Genomic DNA, 11,608 nt, shown 5'->3' on the forward strand with positions numbered 1-11,608 from the left:
CTCGAAACGAAAACCTCAGATGTTCAACATTCTTACAAAAATTGCCAACCCCTGAGCAGTTCCGCTGTGGGTATTTTAGATTACTCAGATCTCTGGCAGCGGAGAGCCTTCTCCAGCCGCCCCAGAACAAACGATAATCACAGCTCCCATTTTTATACGTGTTTAAAAGAGATGAAAATCCAAAAAGGATGGGGGAAGAAAGCAAAACGTGGCCCAGATCTCTCTACCCAGCTACACTTGGTTGCCACTTTAAAAAATAATACTACTGAGCCACCCAGGAGCCCTGCTTGTGTTCCCTCTCTCGCTGTGTCTCTCTGTGTCAAATAAATAAATAAAATCTTTTTAAAAAAATAAAAAATAATACTAAAGGGGCGCCTGGGTAGCTCAGGTCATGATCCCGGGGTCCTGGGATCGAGGCCCGCATCGGGCTCCCTGCTCGATGGGGAGCCTGCTTCTCCCTCTCGCTCTGCCTGCCGCTACCCCTTGTGCTCTCTCTGTGTGTCAAATAAATAAAATCTTTTAAAAAAATAAAAAATACTAAAAGTGACACACACACGTTAAGAAAATGAAGTTCCAGAAAGGTATAAAATGAAAAACAAGTCTCCCTCTCCCAGCCTCCAGCCTCCAGCCCTCTTCCAGCAAAGTAACCACAGTGAAATAGCTCTGTATTTTTGCAGGAAGAAAAAAAAATGCTTAAACGTGTAATTTTAGAATTTACCCCAGGGGATTTTTCACATTATCCTGAATTATTTTTATCATGGCGCTTACCACTTCCTAGTATTTTCTTATTTATTTATTCCTTCTTATTTGTTGTCTCGCTGTTTGTTGTCTCACTATTCAAATACTCGACCCATGAGGGGATATTTGTCTGGTTTGGTCACTGCCGAATTCTCAGAACCTAGAATGGGGCTGGTAGGTGCTCAAAATATTTGTTGAGTGAATGAACGAGAGGATTGCGCTAGATCTGTTATTATAAATTTTGCTTTTTTCACTGAATAGCTGGGCTTGAAGTCTTTCCATATCTGTGTATGTAGATCAGTGTTGGTTTTCTTTTTTTGTGACCATTTCCACCCTTCTTATGCCCGAAAGTAGGGTGCATGAGAATACTGATAATGATTCGCTTTGATCGAGCTCCTACTTTCTCCCTTTCCCCGTGCATTTTTTCTTTTATTCCTTACAACCCCTCTTTTTTTTTTCTTTAAGATTTATTTACTTATTTGAGAGAGGGGGGGCATAGGGAGAGAGAGAATCTCCAGCAGACTCTGCGCTGAGCTCGGGGGGGGGGGGGGGGCTCAATTTCATGACCCTGAGATCATGATCCTGAAGTCACCATCTGAGCCAAAAGCACGAGTCTGATGCTCTAACAGACTGAGCCACCGAGGTGCCCCACTCTTTACAACCCCTCTTAAGCAAGTATTTATTCCCATTTTCCAGATGAGAAAAAATGAGGCCAAAGAAAGCCACACAGCTAGTAAGTGACAGAGCTTTGAATCACTCAGGCTCCTTAGATTCCAACCCCTATACTCTTATGCTTCCTTTATTTTCCCAGTTTCCTATGGTGGTTAGGGGATGGGGAGCAAGGTTGGTGAGCAGTCTCTGAAGACTTCTCTCCCAGGTGACATTTGTAACTTTGGCGTAGTCACTGGATTTGTCCTCAGTCTCAACTGCCCAGAAATCAGATCCCTGTCTAGAATGAACGGGATATAAATTATCTGCACTTTTTAACCGTTGGGTTCATTGACAGCACATAGTAGGTCCTCAAGAAATATAGCAGGAAGCAGCCTTATTGTTCACACTCTGACCTCCAGAACCAGCCATGTAGTTGGGCCACGCCTGCCTCTCACCTCTTCAGCACTAAAATCTGGAGGCTGTTTGGTGAGCATGGAAGCAAAGCTGACAGAATAGCTGTATATTTGAAAAATCGTTCGTTCATTTCTCCATTCATTCATTCGTGTGGCACATTTCTTTAAAGCAGTGATTCGCAAATCTGGTTGTACATTAGAATCACTAGCAAGCGTTTTGGAAATCACGATTTCCCGAGTGCAACCTACTGAATTGGAGCATTTAGGGTGGGGGGGGGGTGGGGTGCTGCATTACAAAAATAATCTTCCCGAGTGACTGACAGGAGGTGATGGTTGGTGGGGCTGAGCAGAGGCAAGAGAGGAACTTGGCCATCTGGAAATACCACACAGCACCTGCAAACCAGCCAGACTGGAAATGAGGGTTTCTCCACTTTTAACAACATAGAGGGACCCTTAAAGGGGGTGAGAGGTGGGAATCTCAGAGATCTTGTAATAGTTTGGATAATGGCTACCCCCGGATTTCAGGCTCGAATCCCTGGAACTTGAAAATGTTACTTTATTTGGAGAAGGATCTTTGCAGATGTAATGAAGGATTTGGAGATGAGACTACCCTAGATTTTCTGGGCGGGACATCAGGAGTGTCCTCATAAGAGAGAAGCGGAGAGAGATAACAGACACAGAGGAGAAGCCATGAAGAATCAGAGGAGGCGGTGTGACCACAGAGGCAGAGACTGGGGTGATGTGGCCACGAGCCAAAGAACACCAGGAGCCACCAGAGGCTGGAAGAGGCAAGGAAGGATCCTCCCCTAGAGCCTTCAGAGGGAGCTCAGCCTTCCCGAGACCTTGATGGTGGACTTCTAGCCTCAAGGGAATAAACTGCTGTTGTTCTGAGTCGCCCAGTTTGCGGTGATTTGCTATAGCAAGCACAGGGAACAAATCTAGGATCCCCCCCTCCCCCAGTGTGGCCGCTAATCCCCCAGACTCCAGTGAGGAAAGTTCCAAATTAAAACATCCAAGTTTTATTCTGTGACCTTGTCTCTCAAGAACCATTATCCCCAAAGTGAAATATTGTGCAGTCTCCTGACCCCCGGAATCAGGTATGGGTGATGAGAACCTTAGAAGGGTTTTCAAATGCCCGCTGCCCCCGCCTGCAGAACTTCCCTCTGCTGCCTGCCCCCCGCACCCCCAGCCTCACCCCAGGGTGATCCAGAGGTTAGATGTCCCTTTTCTCAGGAGTCTAGGAAACCTTTGGCATGACATACCTAACTCCCCCATAAAGAGGCGTCTTTCTGCGTCTTCATGACCGCCCTCAGCAGTGGGTACTATTATCAACCCATTTCACAGATGAGGAGATTGAGGCATGGAAATGAAGTAATTCCCCCAGGCAGCCCACCTCCCAACTGCCCCACTCTTGTTTTCACTTTTTTTTAAAAAAAAGCTCAGCTCTATTGGAAGTATAATTTATGTCTTATACAATGTACCCTTTTTAATGTCCCATGTGGTAAGGTTGATTGATTGATTGTAGAGAAAGAGGGAGGGAGAGAGAGAATGCATGCACAGGGGGGAGGAACAGAGGGAGAGGGAGGGAGAGAACCTTAAGCATCTTCCACGCCCAGCGCAAGCCCGACATGGGGCTCGATCTCATGACCCTGAGATCATGACCTGAGCCAAAGGACTGACGCTTAAGACTGAGCCACCCAGGTGCCGCTCCAGAGCCTCTGTTTTTAATGCACGGTACATACTCTCTTTGCTGCAAAGAAACTGTGGCATGGGTAGTATTAGCCCCATTTTACAGATAAGGAAACTGAGGCCCAGAAAGGTGAAGTCACCTCCCTGAAGGCACACAGCCAGTTGGTGGCAGAGTCAAGATTTGAACCCAGGTCTGTCTGCGCAGCTCTGAATCCCTGGACGCTCTCTCCATCATGTGCCCTGTTGATGTTAGGGCACAGGTTGGGTACTGTCTCCCGAGGGGTGTACTCACTTGGTGTACTCACTACTTTGCCCAGGTTCCAAGACAGCCTTTTGTCAGAACACAGGGAACATACTGTCTTCTGAGGAAGCTGGGCACACGTTTAGTTCAGGAATCCGAGATCTAAAACCAGGCTAATGCGTTCTTTGTCAATGCAAAACGCAGCAGTCAACTGGACCCAGGATCCCAGTGGCCAATGCTTAATAGCTGCCTCCCTCTTGGCCACTGTGCCAAGTCATTCATATGTCAGAACGGGTATACTCCTCCCCACACCTGGTGAAATAGGTTACCACTATCCCCATTTTACAAATCAGCAACCTGAGGCACAGGAGGTTCAATGGCTTGCCCAGGCTCATCATGCTTTGGGAAGTGGAGAAGTCAGGACTCGAACCCAGGCCATATGTCCAACTCTTCACTCCAAACCTCCATACGCCAGGCAGAGGCCTCTGCTGTTTTGTTTGGTAGGTTGCCTAGTGAGCAAGCCAATTAGAGGAATTTCAGATTCAGTTCCCCTAGTCACATAATAGATATTTATCTGTGTTCTATGTTTATTACTGTAATGACCGTGTCTTTTTATTTTCCATATTCTGACGCTTGGGTATCTGCGGCCTGGCTGACTCTTGAGGGACTCGTTTCTTCCCGCAGAAACCATAATAAAAGCTTTTGCCCATGGTTCCCCCTCTCCTCCCTCTGCCTCCTAACCAATGCTGGTGCTTCCTCATGTGGCACCCCATGGTGTGACATGTCCTATTTTCTTGGGCTCTGTGAATATGCCAAACTATCTTTTCTTTCTTTCTTTTTTTTTTTAATAAAGATTTTATTTATTTATTTGAGAGAGAATGAGATAGAGAGAGAGCATGAGAGGGGGGAGGGTCAGAGGGAGAAGCAGGCTCCTTGCTGAGCAGGGAGCCCAATGCGGGACTCGATCCCGGGACTCCAGGATCATGACCTGAGCCAAAGGCAGTCGCTTAACCAACTGAGCCACCCAGGCGCCCCCCAAACTATCTTTTCAATGACAGTCATCTCCTGTTCTCTTGGCCTTACCATTCCTAAATAGAAATAAAACCTGTATTAAAACAATCACCCCTGTATATGTATTTCTGGAGTACCTACTACGTGCCAGGCAGAGTGCTGGGCCGCAGGGATACCGCAAGCAATGAGACAGACCCAGCTCCGCTCCCTGGGAGCTCATAGTCTTACAAGGAAGAGTAATATTAAACAAAGATCTACACAAATAAATTAATCACCATCGAGGGACACGCCAAGCCAGAAAAATACAGGGGAGCTATGAGGAGATAAAAGAGGGGGAATAATCCATCTTGGGGTGGCGTGGAAGGCTTCCTGGAAAAAGAGACCTGAGGGGTAAGAGTCCGTGGGAGTCATGTAAGAGCATCCTCGGCAGAGGCAGCAACAGGGACAAAAGTTCTGAGGTGGGAGGGAGCACGTCGTGGGGTGGCTAGGGTGTTGTGAGATGGGGTGCCGAGGCAGGCGGGGGTCAGTGGGTTACACAGATGTTGAACTTTCTTCTCAAGAGGGATGGAGTAAGCAGAGGAGTGACCAAACTGACTGATTTGTCATTGTAGAAGGATCCAGCAGTGCCGGAAAACAGAGGGAGCCCGGTAGCCAGAGTGCAGGGAAGAAATACCCAGACCTCTCTCTCCTCCCGCCGACTCCTGCCGCCGCCTCCCATTGGCTGATCCCGACTGGAAGTCATTGGGCAAAGGAGCTTCGGTAATGCAGGGCAGGGAGGTGGCCTCCCGGGGTGCAGAGCAGGGTGGAGAAGCACAGAGAGGCAATTTGGGGAACCCATGGAGAATCACCAGTGCCAGCCCCATGGGAATCACATAGAGGTTGGCCTCTCAGAGGTTCAGAGCCCTCCTTCAGAATCCCTGACCCTCGGCGAGCACTGTTGAAGGAGTGGCAGAGAGACCCAGCCCTGTGTCAGGAGCACAGACTGTCCTCAGAAAGACCTGGGCTTCCGGCCTTCTTGAGCTTTCCTGTGTGGCTTTAGGCAGGTCACTTAACCTTTCTGAGCTTCCTTTTCCTTATCCATAGAGTGAGATGAAGATCATAATAGTAGAACATCTCATAATCACTAATCTCCTTTTTTGAAATCCAACAAACTCAGAAAGCTTTGCATCACCCCCTCCCTCCAGAAAAGTAAGGGATAAAATTTAGAGGCAAGATCTAGACTGACATGAGGCTATTTATAGTCCTAATTTATTTCCCTTCATATCAATATCCTACATTTCCCTACAGAATACTAATGGATTTGATTATGGTAGTTGCTCAAACCCGCTGCCCATGGGGTGAATTACATGGTATTAGATGTAGTCACTGTATCAGTTTTCTGAAATCTCAAACTCTTTGAATTCTTTTTTTTTTTTTAAGTTTATTTAAGTAATCTCTACACCCGATGTGGGGCTCGAACTCACAACCATGAGATCAAGAGTCACATGCTCTTCCAACTGAGCCGCCCAGGCACCCCTATTTTTCCCTTTTAAAAAAGATTTATTTATGGGCATCTGGGTGGCTCAGTCAGTTAAGCATCTGCCTTCGGCTCGGGTCATGTTTGGGATCGAGCCCCGCATCCGGGTCCCTGCTCAGCGGAGAGCCTGCTTCTCCCTCTCCCATTCTCCCTGCTTGTGCTCTCTCTCTGTCTCAAATAAATAATAAAATGAAATTAAAAAAAATAAAAATAAGAAAGATTTATTTATTTGAGAGAGAAAGAGAGAGCACGGGCTCACGTGCGCGAGTGAGGGGAGGGGCAGAGGGAGAGACAGAGAGAATCTCAAGCAGACTCCCCACTGAGCGTGGAGCCCAACGTGGGGCTCGATCGCATGACCCTGAGATCATGACCTGAGCTGAAATCAAGAACTGGATGCTTAACCGACTGAGCCACCCAGGCGCTCCTAGATAATTTTTCCAAATGAGATCTAGCATGGAATCCCCCGACACATCAAAGAGCATACTGTGATTGCATTCACATACATTTATTTTATAAGTTCATATTTGTACAATAGAGCATCGACCACAAAGAACAGTGAAGAGTTTTAACGGAACCCACTCTTGAAAATGGGGGTTTACCAAGGCCAGCTGCAGGCATCTCTCAGCAAATTCTTAGGATTTGCTGTGTGCCAGCCAGGTATTGACTCACACAGATAACTGGCTTCAAATGGCAACTGGTTGACCCAACTGCTTGCGTCGCTATGTCAGGAAACTCTTCCAGAAAACCTCGAGAAGGGGTAGGAGATTGGGTTTTAGGGGCAACACTGAACATTGACACACACTCACATTGTGTATCACACATATGGATGTTGTATGGGAAGCACCCAAAACCCACAATAAGCACAAATGTACAGTCTTGATACTGCAGTAAGATGGTAAGGAATGTCACACTGTCCCTTGTTAGGATACAGCGACTCTGCCTTGATGGGAGAACAGCATGCAACAAGCTAATGTGCCTGAGGTGTTATTCAAGCTCAGACTCTGAGGAAACAGCGAACACAGTAACACAATACACGGTGAGTGCGGGGAGTGCGGTTGCCTGCGCTGGAAACTTACAAGGGAGAAAAAGATCAGTAGGGAGCTACAAACTTCTAGGCCATCTAGATGCGCTTGCAAGAAGAGTAAATATATACGTGCGGATGGCAGGAAAAGCTTTATCCCGACCACTGCACAAAAGAAAAGGATGGTGAGGCTGATGATTCAGAGTCAGCTGGGGGAGTTTATAGAAATCAGAGTCTTCCAGGTTTTTAGGGTGTCAATGTACGTGAACTCTAAAAATTCCTCTTTTTTTTTTTTTTTTTATTTGACAGAGAGATAGAGAGCACAAGTAGGCAGAGCGGCAGGCAGAGGGAAGGGGAGAAGCAGGCTCTCTGTTGAGCAGGGAGCCCGATGCGGGGCTCGATCCCAGGACCCTGGGACCATGACCTGAGCCGAAGGCAGCCGCTTAACCGACTGAGCCACCCAGGCGCCCCTCCTTCTGTCTTGACACTTGCTGGGGATGCAAGGACCTAAGAGGAATTTCTGACTGCCTGAGGGTGGGTCCCTTGCCTGCACCCTGGCTGCCAAGGTGAAGGGGTGGGTAGAGAGAGAATCTCCGCCTTTTGGCTCTGCTAGGGGGGCCTCAGGGGGTAGCCTCACAGAAATAAGAACAGGGGTTGGATGCTGGAATTCACAGATGTGACCGATGCCCACCGCAGTAATACGTTGGGGGTCTCCACTATCATGATTTGGCAGGTGAGAATCTGAGCTTCTGAGTGTGTGTGTAAATTGCATTTTTTAAAAACCAAAGAAATTCAGCCCAAACCTTTGCCAATCCCTGAACTAATGGAAGTTTGCAAATTCGCAGACCGGATGCCCTGAATAAGAGCTCTGTCTACCCACGGACGTTTGGATTTTACCTGATTCATTTCTTTGTTTTTGTTGTTCTTCACCACGGGGGACTCAAAGTTAATGCCGTTAATGGGTAACTCTTGAAGGTGACCTCTTAATTATTTACCTCCTTTTGGACTATTTCCTGAAAATCTTGCCTTTTGTTCTTTAGAGTGGGGTGCCCCCTCTGCCCAAATCAGAGCTTCTGGAATTGAATTTGGGGAGACCCATATCCTAACCCCAGGGGCCAATCAGAGCAGAAGAGTCCCATGTCTGACCATCCCTTGTAAGGGAGACTGAGTGTGTACAGGACAGCGACAGCTTTTGACAGAGTCAAACACAGAGCCCTGAGCTCCTCAGGTGCGGCAAGCAGGCAACTCACTTCGTCAGGCATGGTTTCTGCAAATCAGGGTGGCCCACTCGGGACGAGTTTGTGCCAGAAGTACCTTCAAGGTCCATCCTTTTAAAAGACCAAAAAACAGGTCTAGACTTTGCAATGGCAGGATCTCCAGCAGTGCCCAAATCTAGAAGGGTCTGTGTCTCTTCTTGGCAACACATACTCAGCAAGAGGGGCTGTCCCCGACATCCGGACTCAGGGGGTGCTAAGGGGGGGATAGCGGCTTTTCTCCAGAGCAGGGATCTCCCCAACATGGTCCTCCTGCTTGGCTTTTCCTCAACTCTGGCAAGAGACCTTCTGCAAACCCTTGGAATCCCCGACCCTGTTCCTCCTCTTCCGTTTCCTTCAAACACCTGCTCACGCAGGGTGGGGAGGGGGAGACAGCCCGAGGTCTCCATGGCAACAGTCGGGATGATGTGCTTCTCTGCCAGGACTGCGACCTCCCGGCTGGTCCCTTGGGGTCTCCAGGTTGTTAGACATTGTTTGCGGGTTCTTCACTCAAAATGTACCCTCACCCACTCAAATAATACTCACACACACACTCAGGTGTTACTCCCACAGTCACACGTTGCCCACAACTACTCAGATATTACCCGCTCTAACTCATGTTACCTTCAGACTCAGATGCTACCCACACACTCAAATGGTGCCACGCTCACTCATGTATTCAGGTAACTCAGATGTTCCCCTCACCTACTCAGACATTAAAATGAGTGCCACAAGGGCAAGATTTGGGTCTATTTGTTCCCTACTGTATGCCCAGTGCCTGAAAGAGCATCTGGTACACTGTGGGCGCTCAGAAAACATTTGTTGAGTGACTGAGTGATCCATACTCAACCAGATATTACCTACATCTACTCAAATGGTACCGATGTCCACTCAGATGTGCCCCAGTAACTCACATGTTCCCCAGTCTCTATGAGTGCCGTGAAGGCAGGGATCTGTGTTGGATTTGCGTGCAATAGATATCTGCAGAATGAATGAATGAATGAATGGCCCACGCTCAAGCAGACGTTACCCCCATCACTCAGATGTAATCCACAAGTTAACTCAGATCAAAATGCCCTCCCCTCACTCACACTAGTCAGATGTTCCCCATCGCTCAGATGACACCCATTCTCATTCAAAGTGACCCACACACCTGAATCATACTCCCCACCCTCACCCCCATACTCTCCACACTCACTCAGATTCCCCAAACTAATTCAAAGGCTACCTCCCCTTCCGGTCAGTCCCCCCAGCCCCACTCAGATGTCACCTCCCCTCACCCTGCCGCCCCTTGCAGCCTCCCCACCTCACCTCACAGCTTCTTGTCAGATGCATGGTGCCGTCGACGGCTTTTCTTGTGCTTTCGCTTGCCTCTCTTGTCATCTCCAGCCTTGCTCTGCTTCTCCACCAGGGCCAGAGGTGGCGCCCCGTCCGCGCCCGCGGGGGCCCCGGCCCCCGCCTTCTCCCCGGGCCCAGGCGCCCGGCACTTTCTGGCAGGCAGCTCTCTGGGGCCCGTCACTGTGGGGCACAGTTGCTGCCTCAGGACCCGGGCCACATCCTCCACCGTCCTGCCCTCACTCTGCAGGAAGAGGTTCAGCTTGGTCAGGAATTCTATGTCCTGCTTCCGGGGCATGTAGACCACTCTCCACATGCCGCCCTTGCCCTTGATCTCCCTGGGGATCACGGCATAATTGATGTCCTCCTCCAGCCTGATGATGGCTGCCTTGGATCTCTCTTCTTCCAGAAACGCCTTCCCGGCCACTTCGAACTTGCCCAGGGGCTTCAGGGGGACCCGTATGATCTCTTCGAACTCCTCATGGTTGCAGTCTTCCGGTATACCCAGGATCATCAGGGACTTGTAACTGTCCACCTCGAGCGCCTTGCACCCGTGCTCCAACAGAGCAATGTCCTTGACCCCGAAGAGCATCTTGCCCAGCTCTCGGAGGCAGGAGTATGCTCGCTGGTGCACACCTGAGCTGCCTCGAGAATCCACAAAATTATCCAGGATGCCACGATCCCTTCCCAAAGGCTAAGCAGGAGAGAGGCCTCACGGGCCCGATTTGTCCCTCTAGTGGAGGATGTCCCTGGCCCTGCCCGCAGGGCTGCAGTGTCCAGCCCTCTGTAACCTTCCCCGGAGAGGGCTCTTGGGAATGCCCGGGGACTTACGCACAGTGAAACAGAGGTGGCGTCTGCCAGCTGGCTCGTGGGTCCCGAGTCTGGGCAAGGCCACACCGAGGAGGGTCTGAAGATGCACCTCCCCTTTCTTGGCGATGGTCTCCAAAGGTCTCACCCGTCCTTGCAGTCTCAGCCGATCTGGGACGGCGGGTCTCCCTGGGGCTGCGGCCACCGGGGTGTCGTGGATGGGGGCCCAGAAAGCAGGGTGGCTGGTCTCTCGCGGCTGGCCCAGAGGGCTGCCCTCAGTGCCCTGTGGCCCCGGCGAAGACAAGGATGTGGTCTCTGCACTTGCTCCCGCAGTGACGTCACCGCCTCCTTCCGCGGCTCTGCGGACCAGAAGTCTCCATGGCAACCGCAGGAGCATCGCCTCTGCCATTGGCCGGGGCCGGCCGCATTGAAATCAGAGTCCAAGGGGGTCACTCAGGGGTGAGGGGTCAGCCACCTTGCCTTCAAAAGCACCCTCCCTTCTCCTTAGAGAAAATGGCTGATTCCAGGGGAGAGGGGACAGAGAAGATACAAGAGGAGCCTGAAACATCCTTTTTTTTTTGGCGGGGGGGGGGGGGGGGGGGGGGGGAGGGGGGGTCAGAAAGTAAGGAAATGCTCAAAGAATGATGAGAACAGGTGGAAGGACAGAGAGCCAGCTTGAAGGGCTCCCACTGGCCAAATCTGGGACAATTTGAGCATCAGTGTTAAAAAATGAGATCATAAACCCCTTGATAAAATAAAAATCCACGAGTCTGTGGAGATATTAATAAATGCATAAATGGAAAGTTTGGGTGGAAGAATGTGGGCAGTAGGTTGTCTCACATAAAACTTACAAATCAAAGGGAACAAGAGTCTTTACCTTGGAATATCCTTGTTTGTAGGACACACCCAACAACATTCAGGGCACCATACTGG

General features: G+C 49.7%; 1 protein-coding gene across 1 annotated transcript; it reads right to left on the bottom strand.

Moving 5' to 3' along the window:
- Positions 1 to 7,682: 7,682 nt before the first annotated feature.
- LOC116622244 (paraneoplastic antigen-like protein 8C) lies at positions 7,683 to 11,171 on the bottom strand. Its single transcript, XM_032388536.1, has 2 exons — positions 9,845 to 11,171; positions 7,683 to 8,608 (listed from the first exon to the last, which is right to left on the bottom strand). Exon 1 carries the CDS (start codon positions 10,458 to 10,460, stop codon positions 9,846 to 9,848), a length of 615 nt encoding a protein of 204 aa, XP_032244427.1. The 5' UTR covers positions 10,461 to 11,171; the 3' UTR covers positions 7,683 to 8,608; position 9,845.
- Positions 11,172 to 11,608: the final 437 nt, after the last annotated feature.

Source organism: Phoca vitulina, unplaced genomic scaffold (assembly GCF_004348235.1).
Source record: "Phoca vitulina isolate PV1807 unplaced genomic scaffold, GSC_HSeal_1.0 scaffold52, whole genome shotgun sequence".
In the NCBI taxonomy this organism is placed as follows: domain Eukaryota; kingdom Metazoa; phylum Chordata; class Mammalia; order Carnivora; family Phocidae; genus Phoca; species Phoca vitulina.